At 43.4% G+C, this 16,803-nt stretch overlaps 1 protein-coding gene across 2 annotated transcripts in view; it reads right to left on the bottom strand.

Moving 5' to 3' along the window:
• Positions 1-16,803, bottom strand: part of RABEP1 (rabaptin, RAB GTPase binding effector protein 1) — a 115,052-nt gene that overhangs the window by 11,350 nt on the left and 86,899 nt on the right. For both annotated transcript variants that reach the window (XM_017850509.1, XM_017850510.1), the window contains 5 exons: positions 11,885-12,352; positions 10,540-10,644; positions 8,349-8,465; positions 5,099-5,197; positions 373-513 (listed from right to left, as the gene is read on the bottom strand). In XM_017850509.1, coding sequence (XP_017705998.1) covers positions 373-513; positions 5,099-5,197; positions 8,349-8,465; positions 10,540-10,644; positions 11,885-12,352 — 930 coding nt within the window. The remainder of the gene's footprint in view (positions 1-372; positions 514-5,098; positions 5,198-8,348; positions 8,466-10,539; positions 10,645-11,884; positions 12,353-16,803) is intronic.

Raw genomic sequence — 16,803 nt, 5'->3', positions numbered from 1 at the left:
AACCTATAGAGGCAGAAAGTAGACTAGCAGTTGCTTAAGGTTAGGGGAGGAGGAGGAATAAGGATGGAAGCGAAAGGGTGAAGTGTTACTTTTTCTTTTGTGTGTGTGTGTGTGTGTGTGTGTTTGTGTGTGTTTTTAGCTGGTGTACTCGGGTCACAAGGAGTTACTTTCTGAGGTGATGAACATGTTCTACAATTGATTGTGATGATGGTTGCACACATCTGTGAGTACAGCAAAAACCACTGAATGGTACACCAAACGGCTGGATGGCCATGTGAATTATATCTCAATAAAGCTGTTCACATAAAGAACATACAGCCAATTCCGAAAATGTACTTGTTGACATTTTGGATCATGTGGAAAGTAAGTTACCTCTGTAGTGTCTGGGAGGATGAAGTCTTCGGCTTGCTGTAGTGACACATGCAAGCTATGCTTTCCCTGGAGACTGTCATTATCTTTCTGTAACCTCACCAGCTCTTCTGAAACCTGTTCCCGTGACTGCATCAGCACTGCCTAAAATAGAAGGAGACACTAATCACAGCCAGAAAGGTAGATCCGGTCTGGTAATAACTACACCAGAGAAAAACAAGACCAAACTAAAGGAGTGCTGAGGATGGACGGGGTATGGTGAAGTTCTGCTAGACTTAGAAAAAGCAGTGCAGAAATTTTCTGATTTACAGCACATATTCCACAAGAAGACAGGCAAAGAAGCAAGTATCTGAGGCTCATTCTCCATTGTTCCTACAAACCGCTTAAAAATACTATCTTCTGGTTGAGCGCGGTGGCTCACACCTGCAATCCCAGCACTTTGGGAGGCTGAGGTGGGTGGACTGCCTGAGATCACAAGTTTGAGACCAGCCTGGGCAAAACAGTGAAACTCCGTCTCTACTAAAATACAAAAAGTTAGCTGGGCATAGTGGCGTGTGCCTGTAATCCCAGCAACTAGGGATTGGTTGAGGCAGGAGAATTGCTTGAACCCAGGAGGCAGAGGGTGCAGTGAGCCGAGATTGCGCCATTGCACTCCAGCCTGGGCGACAAAGCGAGACTCCATCTCAAAAAAAAAATTAATTAATTAATAATAATATTTTCCCTCCATATCCCTGTACTACAGAAGGACCAGGATCTCTAGTTCAATGGAAGTGGCTGACACCATCAAGACCTGTATCAGACAGAGCATGTGCTCTAAGACAACTTCCTATTTTCTCGTGGCATGCATTCAACAGAAAGGAGGGAGAAACCAAAAGCAGTGTCTTCATTTCCCGTCATGTATACATCTGTTCAGGCTCAGGATCACTGTGAATGGCCCAGCAGGCCCAGATACTGGAAGTCATCAAGAGGATCTAAGCTTGGGAATCACAGAGCACTCGAGAAGCGTATTCTTTTTTTTTTTTTGAAACAGTCTCACTCTGTCGCCCAGGCTGGAGTGCAGTGGTGTGAGCTCAGCTCACTGCAACCTCCACCTCCCAAGTCCTGGTTCAAGCAATTCTCCTGCCTCAGCCTCCCAAGTAGCTGGAATTAGAGGCACGCACCACCATGCCCAGCTAAATTTTTTGTATTTTTAGTAGAGATGGGGTTTAACCATGTTGGCCAGGCTGGTCTTGAACTCCTGACCTCGTGATCTGCCCACCTTGGCCTCCCAAAGGGCTGGGATCACAGGCGTGAGCCACCACACCCGGCCAGAGAAGATTATTCTTAAAATCGGACACACTCCCACTTCTGCTTGTTGATGTATAAAACAATTTTAGGCATTTCATATTATTTGCATCAATATAAAAGTTATTCCAGCAAATCCGAGTATAAGACAAAGCTCTCGGAAAGCATGTGGCTCCTGCTACTCGGTAATGCCAGGTCACTTACCTTAAGGGCACACATACATGTAGATTATGCTCTCATACAATATTTATTTTGCAGCTACTACTCTATGCCAGGTGTTTTGCTGCCCACAGGAAATACAGAGATAAAAGACAAAGACTGCCCTGGAGAAGCTCATGGTCCAATAGAGGAGAAAGACAAGTAAACCAAAAACTATAAAACCATAAACTGCTATGACAGACGGTACTGCAGTGACAAAAGGTCAACGGGGCACCTAATTTGGGGCAGGAAACTGGGGAGAGAGTTAACACTTCCCAGAGGAGGTGATGACCGAGCTGCATCCTGAAGGACAAACAGGCCACAGACAGGCAGTCCAGGCCATGCATATGCTCTGGCTAAATCCCACTCGCTGTTACTGTCTTCAGACTAGAATCCACTGTACTTTATGCTCACTTTCAACCCATTTACAACAAAGTATCAGCATCCCACCACCCTGTGGATATGAAAGAAGGGAAAAAAGAATATGTATATATTTGCTTGTTTTGTAAAGAGAAAACAGAAAGATAAGCCAAAATAAATTAAAATGATTACATACGAGAGTGGGTGGAAATGGGGTAAAAGGATAGGGAATGGAAATGGAGTATTTATTTTTATACTTTTGATTATGAACCATATTGCATATTCAAAATATAAATCAAAAAATAAAAATCAAATATGAAAATGTAATATAAAGAGAAACAAATGGAGCTAACTATATGTCAGATTCCTAATACAACCACAGAGAGAACAACTAACATTTGAACACAGTACTTAGACTGTAAACCCTTATCTGAGATACAGTCTACGGGCAGAAAGAACTACAAAGAAATGTTGACCTTTCCTTAGTAGATTTGCTGCTGGTAGCAATATTGATTCTGGAACTATTTTGCCCCCACCTTAAGCAAGTGATCAAATTTAACATCCCCAGTAACGGAAGCACCCATCATTAACGTGCCTCATGATGTTAGGAACCTCCCATGGAACCATTTCATCTATGCAGTATCCGTGCCAAGATGTCTAACTTGAATCAAATCACAAGGAGATAATCAGACAAATGAATTCCACAAGACAGCTGGACTAAAACAAAGCAATCAGCCTGGATTCTTAAAAATAAAAAAAGAGTGGGGAGCCTGTTCTAGATGAAAAGTGACTAAGGCGACATGACAACAAGATGAAATTATGTGATCATTGATTGGTTCCTGGATCAAAATATAGAAAATATAAAAAGGAAAACCACCACTAAAAAATAATCAAGGACTTATTGGGACAACTGGTTAAATTTTAAGGATGTAATCATAGTACTGTAGCGATGCAGAACAACTCTTTGTTTTAGGAAATACATACTAAAATACTTATGACTGTCATATCTACAATAACTCCAAATAGTCCAGCAAAAAACACAAACCAAGACATACATACATACACATCATATACCTACAAACATACACAGAAAGACTAAGAACAAGCGCAAGCATGCACTAAGGTGGTGAGTGTCTCTTACTCATGGTAATTTCAACAAAATGGTCATGTATTAGAGTTCATAGGACCTCAACCTTAATTTCTACAATTCTCCAGTGTCACTCACACACATTCGTTTTAAGTGAAACCAGCTTGAAAAGTGTCTGCAAAGGCTGACGGGTTTTAAAAGACAAGAAGGAGGCCGGGCGCAGTGGCTCATGCCTGTAATCCCAGCACTTTGGGAGGCCAGTGCGGGTGGATCACCTGAGGTCAGGAGTTTGAGACCAGCCCGACCAACATGGAGAAACCCCGTCTCTACTAAAAATACAAAATTAGCCGGGCATGGTGTTGCGCGCCTGTAATCCCAGCTACTCGGGAGGCTGAGGCAGGAGAATCGCTTGAACCCGGGAGAAGGAGATCAGGCCATTGCACTCTAGCCTAGGCAACAAGAGCAAAACTCCATCTCAAATAAAAAAACAGACAAGAAGGAGAAAGACGCAAGGGGACAAAGGAGTGTAGGAGGCTCACCACTATGAAACTGTCAGTATTTAACAATGATTTTTACGCCAGTGTTATTATTTTGTATTGTCTAATTAGAGAAAACATATGAAACTATGGGTCAATGATTAGGATGAGATGCTTCCCTACAGACCAGGTTGAAGATTTAGGGATCAGTTCATAGGCCATTCAGATACTGACCTAATGCCAATTAAAAACATTCAATGACCATTCCACCCAAGGCTTTTTTTTAAAAAAAAACTGTCATCCCCGGGTAAGCATCAGCTTTGGAGAATCACCCCAGCAGGGCCATCTCTTAATTTAGTTGGAGGCATGAGATGTAGGCTCCAACTTTGAGAAAAGGAAAAACAAAGCAAATGTAGCCAGACTGCTAAGGAGGGAGGCCAAGCCTGGGGAACTATCCGCAAAGACTCTAGCCAGCCCTTGCTCCTAACACTTTGCTCCCATCCCTCTCAGAACAGATGGCCTTCTGGAAGTTCCCCAGCACCACAGCAGTTACATGTTTTTTTCATAACCCCTGTGAAACTAATAAGGTTTTTTTGTTTTGTTTTGTTTTTGTTTTTTCTGAGACAGAGTCTTGCTGTGTCACCCAAGCTGGAGTGCAATGGTGCGATCTCGGCTCACTGCAACTTCAGCCTCCCAGGTTCAAGCACTTCTGCCTCAGCCTCCCGAGTAGCTGGAACTACAGGCACCCACCACCACACCTGGCTAATTTTTTGTACTTTTAGTAGAGATGGGGTTTCTCCACCATGTTAGACAGGATGGTCTCAATCTCCTGACCTTGTGATCCATCCGCCTCGGCCTCCCAATGTGCTGGGATTACAGGCGTGAGCCACTGTGCCCAGCCCTAATAAGGTTATTCTAAATAAATTAGCCATCCAGGAAAATCACAAAATGACTGGTCAAAAGCTGTACCGGCTAGGGCTCTCAGACATTCAATTTTTTAGCTTGGTCAGGAGTTGGAATTTTAGCTAGGTCAGGAGTTGGAATTAAAAATTAAATGTAGGTCCATAGTTTATTCTGTTTAGGTTTCCCAAACAGAAAAATAAGTTAAACGATGAGAAACATTTTTGTTTGGCCAGAAAGTAGGTTTAAAAAAGGAATAATGTCTTTACAATATTTTGTCCATTATTAATGTTTTACAGTCCCAGGAGAAGACAACAGGAACTACTTTGGACAGGATGATAAATTCCTATCAAAGATGATGTCAAGATAGAACAAAAAAGGAATATATGTAACATACTTATCATTTACTTAAAAGTAAACTTACCATCTGTTCCTGAACATCCCTCTTTGCCTGGGAAAATCCCTGTTGTAACTCTTCAAGTAAGATCTCGGATGCTTGGGCTCTTAGGACAAGTGCAGAGATCTTTAAAAAAACACATGCATAGAAATATAGTTAGGAAATTGGTTATTCTGAAACTAACTCTTCCATCTTCTAAGTATTTAGTGTCTGGAATTGACATTTTATTGGTTCATGGTAACCACTCACCATCATCCAACAGCTACGTGCACATCTGCTGTGTGCAAAGCCTTGGTCTTAGATAACACAAGGCAGTGCCAAAGCCCGAGTCACATGCAGCCACACAGTAACAGAGAGCATTCTATGGGTGTCTAGGCAGATATTAACTCGTGACCTAGTTGGAGCTATGTTTAAAGATGTTTAAAAAAAAAAATCAGGCTGGGTGCAGTGGCTTACACCTGTAATCCCAGCACTTTGGGAGGCTGAGGCGGGCAGATCACCTGAGGTCAGGAGTTCGACGCCAGCCTGGCCTGCATGGTAAAACCCCATCTCTACTAAAAATTTAAAAAATTAGCTGGGTGTGGTGGCGGGCGCCTGTATTCCCAGCTACTCGGGAGGCTGAGGCAGAATTGCTTGAACTTGGAAGGCAGAGGTTACAGTGAACCCAGAATGTGCCCTCACACTCCAGCCTGGGCGACAAGTGCGAAATTCTGTCTTGGGTTTCAAAAAAAAAAAGAAAATTTTATTTCACATAAATCAGTGTAGAATTTGGCACAAAAAATAGACAGACAAACTGAACAGAACATAGTTCTGAAACTAATCCACACAGAGCAATGGGGGAAAGGTGGATCTTTTCACCAAGTCATACAGAAATTGGCTATCCATACTTAAAAAAAAAAAAAGTTTTACCCTTATCTACACTGTGTGTGTGTGTGTGTGTGTGTGTGTGTGTCTAAGTCAGTTCTAAAGGAATTTTAGATATAAATGTGAATAAAGCCTCTATAATACAGGATATCTTCATACCTCCATAGGAAAAGATTCCTTTTTAAAAAGGAGGAAAATCACAAACCATAAAGAAATGATTAACAAACTTGATTTTTTTTTTTTTCTTTGAGACGGAGTTTCATTCTTGTTGCCCAGGCTGGAGCGATCTTGGCTCACGGCAACCTCCGCCTCCTGGGTTCAAGCGATTCTCCTGCCTCAGCCTCCTGAATGGCTGGAATTACAGGCACGCGCCAACACACTCGGCTAATTTTGTATATTTAGTAGAGACAGGGTTTCTCCATGTTGGTCAGGCTGGTCTTGAACTCCTGACCTCAGGTGATTCACCCACCTCGGTCTCCCAAAGTGCTAGAATTACAGGCGTGAGCCACTGCGCCCGCCCAAATTTGACATTATTAAGGACTTCTGTTCATGAAAAGACACCATTAACGAAGACATAAGCTACTGATGGGCCAGGTGCATGGCTCACGCCTTTAATCCTACCACTTTGGGAGGCCAAAGCGAGTGGATCACTTGAGGTCAGGAGTTCAAGACCAGCCTGGTCAACAATGTGAAACCTACTAAAAATACAATAATTAGCCAGGTGTGGTGGTGAGTGCCTGTAATCCCAGCTACTCAGGAGGCTGAGGCAGGAAAACTGCTTGAACCCAGGAGACAGAGGTTGCAGTGAGCCGAGGTTGCGCCACTGTACTCCAGCCTGGGCGACAGAGATTCCATCTCAAAAACAAAACAAAAACAGCAAATACAAGCTACTGAGTAAAAGACATCTGCAATACTTATCAGCAAAAGATTCTAACAAGATTATATAAAGGACACCTAACAAATCAGTTTTTAAAGACCAAAAAAAAGTAAAATAAACAGACAACACAATAGAAAGATGAGGATAAGACTCGAGCAGGAATCTCTCACACACACAATATCCCAATGGCCAAGAAACATGAAAAATGCTAAATAACTTCAATGGTCATTAGAGAAATGCAAACTAAGCCACAATGAAATACCATTACACACCCACCGAAATGGCTGTAATTAGAATAACAAAACGACATTTTTTCAAGACCTTGGAACCACAGGAATGCTCATACATTGCTGGTGGAGGTTAAACTGGTGTAACCACTCTGGAAAACTATTTGGCATTTTGAACGTTTGTACCCAAGCATTCCGCCCCTAGTTACATATCCTGCAGAAACATGTCCACCACGCCCTATACAAAAATTTCAAAGGAACATTATTCATAGTATCCCAGAACTGGAAACAACTGAAATATCCATCAACATTAGTCTGGATAAATTGTGCTATATCCGTATAATGGTATGACTATTCAACAATGAAAATAAACAAACTTACTCCATGCATCATGAGTAGGAATAATACACTGTTGAACGGTGGAAGACAGATGCAGAATAACACAGACTGTATGGCTTCATTTTCTTTTTTTTTTTTTTTTTTTGAGACGGAGTCTCGCTCTGTCGCCCGGGCTGGAGTGCAGTGGCCGGATCTCAGCTCACTGCAAGCTCCGCCTCCTGGGTTTACGCCATTCTCCTGCCTCAGCCTCCCGAGTAGCTGGGACTACAGGCGCCCGCCACCTCGCCCGGCTAGTTTTTTGTATTTTAGTAGAGACGGGGTTTCACCATGTTAGCCAGGATGGTCTCGATCTCCTGACCTCGTGATCCACCCGTCTCGGCCTCCCAAAGTGCTGGGATTACAGGCTTGAGCCACCGCGCCCGGCCTGTATGGCTTCATTTTCTAAAGTTGAAGCACAGGTTAATCTGATGGTGTTACAAGTTAGGACAGTGGCTGCCTGTCGGGAAGGAGCTGTAAGTGCGGGGAAAGTGAGGGCTTCTGGGGACTGGCTAATATTCTATTGCTTGATCTCAATGGTGGTTACGCAGATGTTGGTTCTGGTATGTTTGGTGTATCTGTACGTGCTATTTTTTTTTTTTCATGTTGCTATACTTTTACAAAGTTTAAAAGAAAATAATTAGTATCTTGGTCAGCAAGTTTCCAGTGCAGCAGGAAAACCTAACTAATACAAACTAAAAAGGAAAGGAGAATCAGAGCCTCCTGGCGTTTACTGACCAATTATTTCAAAAGTTATTCTTTAAAAATCTGTAGAACAGATATCACAGAATGATCAGTAAGAAATCGTTTTACCTGAGGGAAAATAAAACTGCCAAATCTTCAAGGCAAAAGAAACATGACTATATTTTTTGAATCTTTCATTTAAATAACCCAGTCATCCCTCATAGGCCACACTCTAAAAACCCTCCCTTACCTGGTGACTCGAATCTTCGCTACTTTGCTTTATGAAGTCTTCCAGCTCCTGCTTATCTTTCATTGTCTTCTCTAACTGGTCATTAGCTTGCCTTAGCATCAGCTGCAGTTTTTTCACCTATATCATTTTAAAAGTCAATCAGAAAGAAAAACCAGAATCCTTTTATAAATTTTCAAAAAAAAAATCTAACTGCAGAATTAAAATATATATATATATGTCTTTTTCTGGGAAACACCATAGATTATTTATATTCAGACAGAAATTAGATAAATGACCTCAAGAGACAACTACTGTGCTTTACAGTCAAATCATTTTTCACACACGTCTCATCTGAAAACATCTGCTTCTCCCCTAGACCCTCCAGGCCATGACACTGTTCCCCCTAACTAGAGTGTATCCTCTGTCTCCGGGCTACAATCCACACTAACACCAGAAATTGTGAAAAAAGTGAAATAATATAATTTCCCTACTTAAAACTCTAAATGCCTCTCAAAGTCTTCAGGGTAAATTTTTTTTTTTTTTTTTTTTTTTGAGACAGTCTCTCGCTCTGCAGTCTCAGCTCACTGCAACCTCCACCTCCTGAATTCAAGGGATTCTCCTGCCTTAGCCTCCCGAGTAGCTGGGATTACAGGCACGCACCACCACACCTGGCTAATTTTGCATTTTTAGTAGAGATGGGGTTTCTCCATGTTGGCCAGGCTGGTCTTGAACTCCCAACCTCAGGTGATCCGCCCACCTTGGTCTCTGAAAGTGCTGGGATTACAGGCGTGAGCCACCGCACCCAGCTTCAGGGTAAAATTTAAATCTCTTCAGTCATCACCGCTCCCATCACGGTCTTTGTAGTTTACTCTCCCATTATTTTGTAACAATCACCCCCTGTGCCCAGCCACATAACTACTCATACTTCCTAGAATACATCATTTTCTTTCCTAACTCTGTTCTTTGTACATCTTTTCTCTCCATGAACACCCTTTTCCCACTTCTTTTTCTGACTAATTTTTAGCCAGGCCTTAAAACAGTCTACCGAAATGTCTGTGAAAACCATTCCTGGCTGGGTGCGGTGGCTCAAGCCTGTAATCCCAGCACTTTGGGAGGCCGAGACGGGCGGATCACAAGGTCAGGAGATCAAGACCATCCTGGCTAACACGGTGAAACCCCGTCTCTACTAAAACTACAAAAAACTAGCCGGGCGAGGTGGCAGGCGCCTGTAGTCCCAGCTACTCGGGAGGCTGAGGCAGGAGAATGGCGTGAGCCCGGGAAGCGGAGCTTGCAGTGAGCTGAGATCCGGCCACTGCACTCCAGCCTGGGTGACAGAGCGAGACTCCGTCTCCAAAAAAAAGGAAAAGAAAAGAAAACCATTCCTACACCACGCTATCAGGGGCCAACTATATTAGTTTTGCAAATACCTTTAGAAATTAACCTTTGAAACATCTATGAGTAAAGCACACAGTATATGAAGGAACTCCATAGCAATGACATTTGAAAATATTAAACCATCATTCTAACCTGCTTAAAGTTATTTTGAAGACGAGGAATAATCTTCATAACAACCAAAGAACAATTTGGAAATACAAGGAAAAAGTATCTTTCTTACATATACTTTTACAAGCCTACTCTCATGAATTTCTACATTATTTCCTAAATGCTATCAAGGTACCCACTATTAAACACTGCGTTTGAAAAGGTACTGAAGATTTATCAATCTCAGCATACCAAATCTACCAAAGCTTAATTTCTGGGAAATGATTAACCTTAATTCAACAAATTTATGACAAGAAGTAAGCAATAAGCAATGAAGGACACACATTCTGATTAACATTCAGTTAAGCCTTTATTCTATTAGAGGCAACAATCAACCTTTTATCTCCCTGAGATCTCCACATCATAAAGTACTTTCCATGTACATAAAATCACTTTTAGGCCTTAGACGGAAGGGGCAGGGGTAGAAGAGATGAGGCAGTGTCCCTTTAAGAGCTGGGCTGGCCTGTGCAGATACACAAAAACCGAGTCCTAGTGAGCTCCCACTGGAAAAGTAGCTGCCATTGCATGTACCAGGTTATGTCATAACTTAACAAGATGGATACGCTTCATAATGTAAATGGGGCTGGGGGCGGAGGGGAGGCAATTAATTCTGCACCTCCAATGAAAACTACAATCGATACCCAGTTTGGCACATCCAGAAGAAACTCACCTGGTCTCTTGTTTCAGCCTCCTGAGTCTGAATTCCTTGTAACTGTTTTTCGTAATTGGAACACATATCACAACGTCTACCAAGTTTATTTCCAGCATTATGCACCTAAAGGGCATCAAAATTACTTCTTATCAGGCAAAACAAAATAAATCTACATCACACGCTTGAGGTACACGTGCATAGTCTTACCAATGGTGCTCAGGAGAACATGAAGTTAACACTTTCTTCAGGGCCTTATGGCAAAAAGTTACAATATAGGGTCAGATTCTAAAACGTCAAACTCTCCAGTACAAGTATGACAGGACACATGGGACACAATTTATTGCCAAGAGGCACAAAACCTCACGTCTGAGGACAACACAAAGCAAGTAAAAGGTACTATACCGTAGTACTCACAGTTTAATACTAACCCACCAACGGGAAGGAAAAACAAATAAAAACAGTGCCAAGTCACCGTTTCAACAGCTCCAAGTATAAAATAGGTATGAAACTAGTAAATAGCACCTTCGCACATATGTTTTACGTAAGACCAATGAGAATAGCTTCTTCCAGGCCTCAGTAAGCTGTTCCACTTACTGATACATGGCTTCCTTGAAGGGAAGCAGCCCTCAGTCAAGGAAAGCCCCAGGAGTCAGGTTTTGCAACTAAGTCGAAGGGAACACTTGAGCAACTCGCTTTATCTTTCCCAGCCAGTTTTCTCACCTGTATATTGGGGATAACCACGCCCCACTTGCCTCATTATAATCATAAAGCTTAAAGAGATCAGGTGTGTGAAAGGCCTTTGTAATCCATAAAGCATTAGGCAACTATCTAAGGGTTTATCTCCTAATCTTACCTGTAAATTTACAAATTCTCTAAGAAGGAAAATCGACTTCATTAAAGATTGGCTTCTTTTCTCTCCCATATTCCCAACCCCTCCTTAAACCCGCTCTCAGCATCAACAGCAGACAGGCAACTGCACTTTCTATCTAAAGGAAAGATGAAAGCCTGAATCCTGGAATACACTGAGATTATAGAAAACTGCAAAGCAAACCAAATTCAGGTTGCTCTAACTTAAATTCAGCAATGCTAGTCAGGCAGATCGCTCCAACCTGAGAGTTGTGAGTTCAGGTGAGGAAGTTCACATTCACTGCGATTAGCTAGCTAGCTCCTTTCTCTTCACAATTACCTGGAATAGCCAAAGCGGACCATGACAAGGGTCAGGTGACACAGGTTAACATCCACTTGCTGGCAACATGTGCCTGCACTGACTCCGGGAACCATCTGCTGAATGAACGATAAATCCCAGAGCTTCCCAGTGTGCCTCAGTGTGAGCAAGAGGAAAAACGTGAGAAAGGTAACTCACCTCCTTCTGCAAGAGATTCCATTCTGTCTCACTAACTAAGCGATAACCACTGGGGGACACGTACGCACTCTCCATGCCCTGGGTCACACTGGAGAGCAGGGACGCCGTCTCTTCTTGTTCTGGTGTCATCGCCTTGATTGCTCTCTCCTGATCTTTGGTTAACATAAACCCACTTGGCATCTGGAGCGACCCAAGGGATGCAGTATCAAAGTTCTCAGACACTGAATCTGCTCCTACCAGTGGTCCAAAATCTGACTCGTCCAGGTTTCCAGCAGATTTTGCTTTGTAGTTATAGCCTAAAGCTTTGGATTGCAACGAGCCCGAAGTTCCCAAACTGTCTGTAGACTGTGCTCTCCTGAGTCCATCTTTAAACATGTCATTGTCCGATTTACTGAAAGGGTCTCCAGCTGGCAACAGTAAGTCTGCATCTAAGGAATGGACTGAACCATGGGTGCTATCTAAATGCTCCTGAAATGTGAAAATATATATTGCCAAGTTAGACAATTCTCTGCATTTTTAAATACAAAAAAAACAAGAAATGTATTCCGCCACTCGTTACACATAATCATTAATGTGCTACCTTCATAGACTCATTGAACAAAGATTTACTAAGTGTCATTTCTACATGCCAGACATGAAACCAGGCCCTCAGGATACAACTGTGAGCAAGACGTAATCCCTGACCTAGAGATACACACAGCTTCAAAAACACAAGGTAAGTAAGCAGACTGTTACACTACTGTTATAAAAGGATGGGCTAGAGCTGTGTGCTGAATGCTCTGGGAGCTCAAAGAGCTCCCAAATACAAAGAGCTGGGGAAGGTCACCTGCTTCCCGAGTGTTGCGTATGTCAAGCGTGAGGTGCCTACCGTATATCCAAGTAGAGATGTCCCCTTAATAGAGGGACACAGAAGTCTTTCAACAGAGACTTGGGAGTAACTATCGTATAATGATAATTAAAGTCACAGCAGCAAATCAGAACACCTAGGATGAGTGTGTACGAAAAGAGGGCCAAGGGCAGAACCCTGAGAAAGACTAACATTTTGGGGATGAGCAAAGGAGAGGACAGAGTAGTAGGAAGGAAATGACGAGAATGTGGTGTTTTCTTTCTTTCTTTTTTTTTTTGAGACGGAATCTCGCTTTGTCGCCCAGGCTGGAGTTCAGTGGCGAGATCTCAGCTCACTGCAAGCTCCGCCTCCCAGGTTCACGCCATTCTCCTGCCTCAGCCTCCCGAGTAGCTGAGACTACAGGCGCCCGCCACCTCGCCTGGCTAATTTTTTGTCTTTTTAGTAGAGATGGGGTTTCACCATGTTGGCCAGGATGGTCTCGATCTCCTGACCTTGTGATCTGCCCGCCTTGGCCTCCCAAAGTGCCAGGATTACAGGCTTGAGCCACCGCGCCCGGCCCAATAATGTGTTATTTGCAAGCAAGGTGTAATCAACATGTTCAATGTTGTATACTATGCGAAAGAAGATGAAAAACGTCACATATTATGTAAGTCCGTCTATTGAAAATGTCCAGAACAAGTAAATCCATAGAGACATAAAGCAGATTAGTGGTTGCTAGAGGCTGGGGGGGAAGGGAAAATGGGGAGTGACTCTAATGGGTATGAGGTCTCCTTTGGGAGTGATAAAAATGTTTTCAAACTAAAAACATTTGTGTATATATGCAATATCACTGAACTATACACTTTAAATTTTATGTTATATGAATTTCATCTCAATTTTTAAACAGCACATTTCCGAAGGCAAAGCAAATCAGTGCCGTTACATGAAGCAGCTGCACAGTTAGCGGGGAAATAAGACAAATTATTTAAAGAAAAATGTAACAAGTTTTCTTTCCAACTGAATTTATTCCATTTAAATGACAATATTGTAAGATAATATCCTTTCTACGTTTTGTTGTTAAATGCCCTTTTTTAAATGAACCAGACGAGACTGTGGAATACAGTTGTTGTTACTGGCAAGTGCATGTGACCAATTTTTTAAAATGTTTTAAAAATATTCTTGGTGTAATAAAAAGGTGACAAATTTTGAATTAATGCCTCCGTTTCTTTCCTTTTAAAGACTTTTACGGCCGGGCGCGGTGGCTCAAGCCTGTAATCCCAGCACTTTGGGAGGCCGAGACGGGTGGATCACAAGGTCAGGAGACTGAGACCATCCTGGCTAACACGGTGAAACCCCGTCTCTACTAAAAAATACAAAAAACTAGCCGGGCGAGATGGCGGGCGCCTGTAGTCCCAGCTACTCGGGAGGCTGAGGCAGGAGAATGGCGTAAACCCGGGAGGCGGAGCTTGCAGTAAGCCGAGATCGCGCCACTGCACTCTAGCCTGGGTGACAGAGTGAGGCACCATCTCAAAAAAAAAAAAAAATTTTTACTCATCTGAAACTGCAATGGCTAAGAACACAAATCTCGTATATATTAAGCTTACTATGGCAAAGATCCCAAGTAAGTATCCTAATAAAAACTGGGATAAGCCATTCTGTTAGTTTACAAATAAACCTAACACGCACTGCTATGTATGACATACAGTGCTGCTGTGATACTGAAGAGGGAAGGGGCTAGGGACAGAACAGCTGTGAAGGCCATTTGAAAAACATCAGACTACAGGCCTGGTGCAGTAGCTCGCGCCTGTAAATCCAACACTTTGGGAGGCTGAGGTGGGAGGATAGGTTGAGCCCAGGAGTGGAAGACCAGCCTGGGCAACATAGGGGGACCTCCTTTCTACAAAAAAATTTAAAAATTAGCCAGGCATGGTAGCACATGCCTGTAGTCTCAGCTGCTCAGGAGGCTGAGGCAGGAGGATTGCTTGAGCCTAGGAGATCGAGGCTGTAGTGAGCTGTGATGGTGCCACTATACTCTAGCCAGCCTGGGTGGCAAGAATGAGACCCTGTCTCAAAAAACACAAAACAAAAAATGCCACATCAGACTACGACATTGGCAATAATATCTTTAAAATGTTTACATTCTTGAATTCAGCATTTTTTTTTTTTTTTGAGACGGACGTCTGCGCTCCCCTTGTCGCCAGGCTGAGGCAGTGGCCGGATCTCCAGCTCACTGCAAAGCTCCGCCTCCCGGGTTAACGGCCCATTCTCCTGCCTCAGCCCTCCGAGTACGCTGGGTACAGGCAGCCCGCCCGCCCGCCACACGTCGCCAGGCTATAGGATTTTTATATCTTTTTAGTAGAGACGGGGTTTCGCCGTGTGTAGTCCAGGATGGTCTCCGATCCTCCTGACCATCGCGATCCACCCATCTCGGCCTCCCAAAGTGCCTGGGGATTACAGGCTTGAGCCACCGTGCCCGGCCAGCCATTTTTTTTTTTTTTTTTTTTTTTTTTTTTTTTTTTTGTTTTGGGTTTTGTTTTGTTTTTGTTTTCTTTTTTCCTGGAGGCAGTCTCGCTCTGTCACCCAGGCTGGAATGCAGTGGTGCAATCTCGGCCCATTGCAGCAATCTCGGCCCATTGCAGCCTCCACCTCCTGGGCTCAAGGGATTCTCATGCCTCAGCCACAGTGAGTAGCTAGGACTACAGGCGCCAGACACCACACACGGCTAATTTCTGTATTTGTAGTAGACACGGGTTTCATCATGTTGGCTGGGCTGGTCTCAAACTCCTGGCCTCAAGTGATCCGCCTGCCTCAGCCTCCAAAAAGTGCTGCAATTACACTTGTGAGCCACTGTGCCCGGCCAGGCAGTTCTTTTCCTAAGAACTTATACTAAAAATAAAATGAAATAAAATAAAATAAAATCAGATGCATCCACGATTTTGTACAAGGAAAATTAGATATAACATTATGACATTACTTATAATAATGAAAAATTGGATGGTAGTAAAAAGTGGAACCAACTTGACTATCAGTGTGTTAATCACACTTTTCATTTTCTTTATTTCATGATGTCTTGATTTACTGGAGGCCTTGCTGGCATGAAGAAACTGCTTCCCAGGACTAGCTAATTTCTAGAGATAATAAACAACTCATCTGACTGTAAACACGCCTTTCATACACAAACCATTCAATCCCAAACCCATATCCCCAACCACCTCCCTTACCTAAACCACACACCAAGCCAGTATTTCCCCTGCCCGAAATCAACCCAGGGCCAGTTCCAAACAGCTAAGAACAGACCCTATATACCCCAAAGGCTGCGGGAATTAATTACTAGCCAGTCCTAAACTTTCTGCTCCGCTCCACTTTGCTTTTCCCAGAAAACCACAATAATAGCTATGGCCCATGCTTTTCTCTCGCTCCTGCTCCTGCCTCCTGACCAGCTCTGGTACTTCCCTGCTGTGGCCATGCATGGTGTGCTGGGCCTCTGCTTCTAGGAGAACTGTAAGTAACACAAAACTTCTTTCAGTGGCAGTGACCTCCCTATGTCATCACTCACTCACCATTATGAATTAAAAACCAGGCACAAGCTGGACACCATGGCTCACACCTGTAATCCCAGCACTTTGGGAGGCCAAGGTGGGCAAATCACTTGAGGCCAGAAGTTTGAGACCAGCCTGGTCAACATGGTGAAACCCCATCTCTACTAAAAATACAAAAATTAGCCTGGCGTGGTGGTGCATGCCTGTAATCCCAGCTACTCAGGAGGCTGAGGCAGAAGAATTGCTTGAACCCAGGAGGCAGAGGTTGTAGTGAGCTGAGATCACGCCACTACACTCCAGCCTGGGTGAGAGTGAGACCCTGTCTCAAATTTTTGAAAAAAGTACAAGGCCGGGCGCGGTGGCTCAAGCCTGTAATCCCAGCACTTTGGGAGGCCAAGACGGGCGGATCACGAGGTCAGGAGATCGAGACCATCCTGGCTAACACTGTGAAACCCCGTCTCTACTAAAAAATACAAAAAAACTAGCCGGGTGAGGTGGCGGCGCCTGTAGTCCCAGCTACTCGGGAGGCTGAGGCAGGAGAATGGCGTGAACCG

Source organism: Rhinopithecus bieti, unplaced genomic scaffold (assembly GCF_001698545.2).
Source record: "Rhinopithecus bieti isolate Rb0 unplaced genomic scaffold, ASM169854v2 scaffold_32008, whole genome shotgun sequence".
In the NCBI taxonomy this organism is placed as follows: Eukaryota; Metazoa; Chordata; class Mammalia; order Primates; family Cercopithecidae; genus Rhinopithecus; species Rhinopithecus bieti.
Note: the sequence above shows the minus strand (reverse complement) of the source record. Positions and strands in the feature narration are given on the sequence as shown.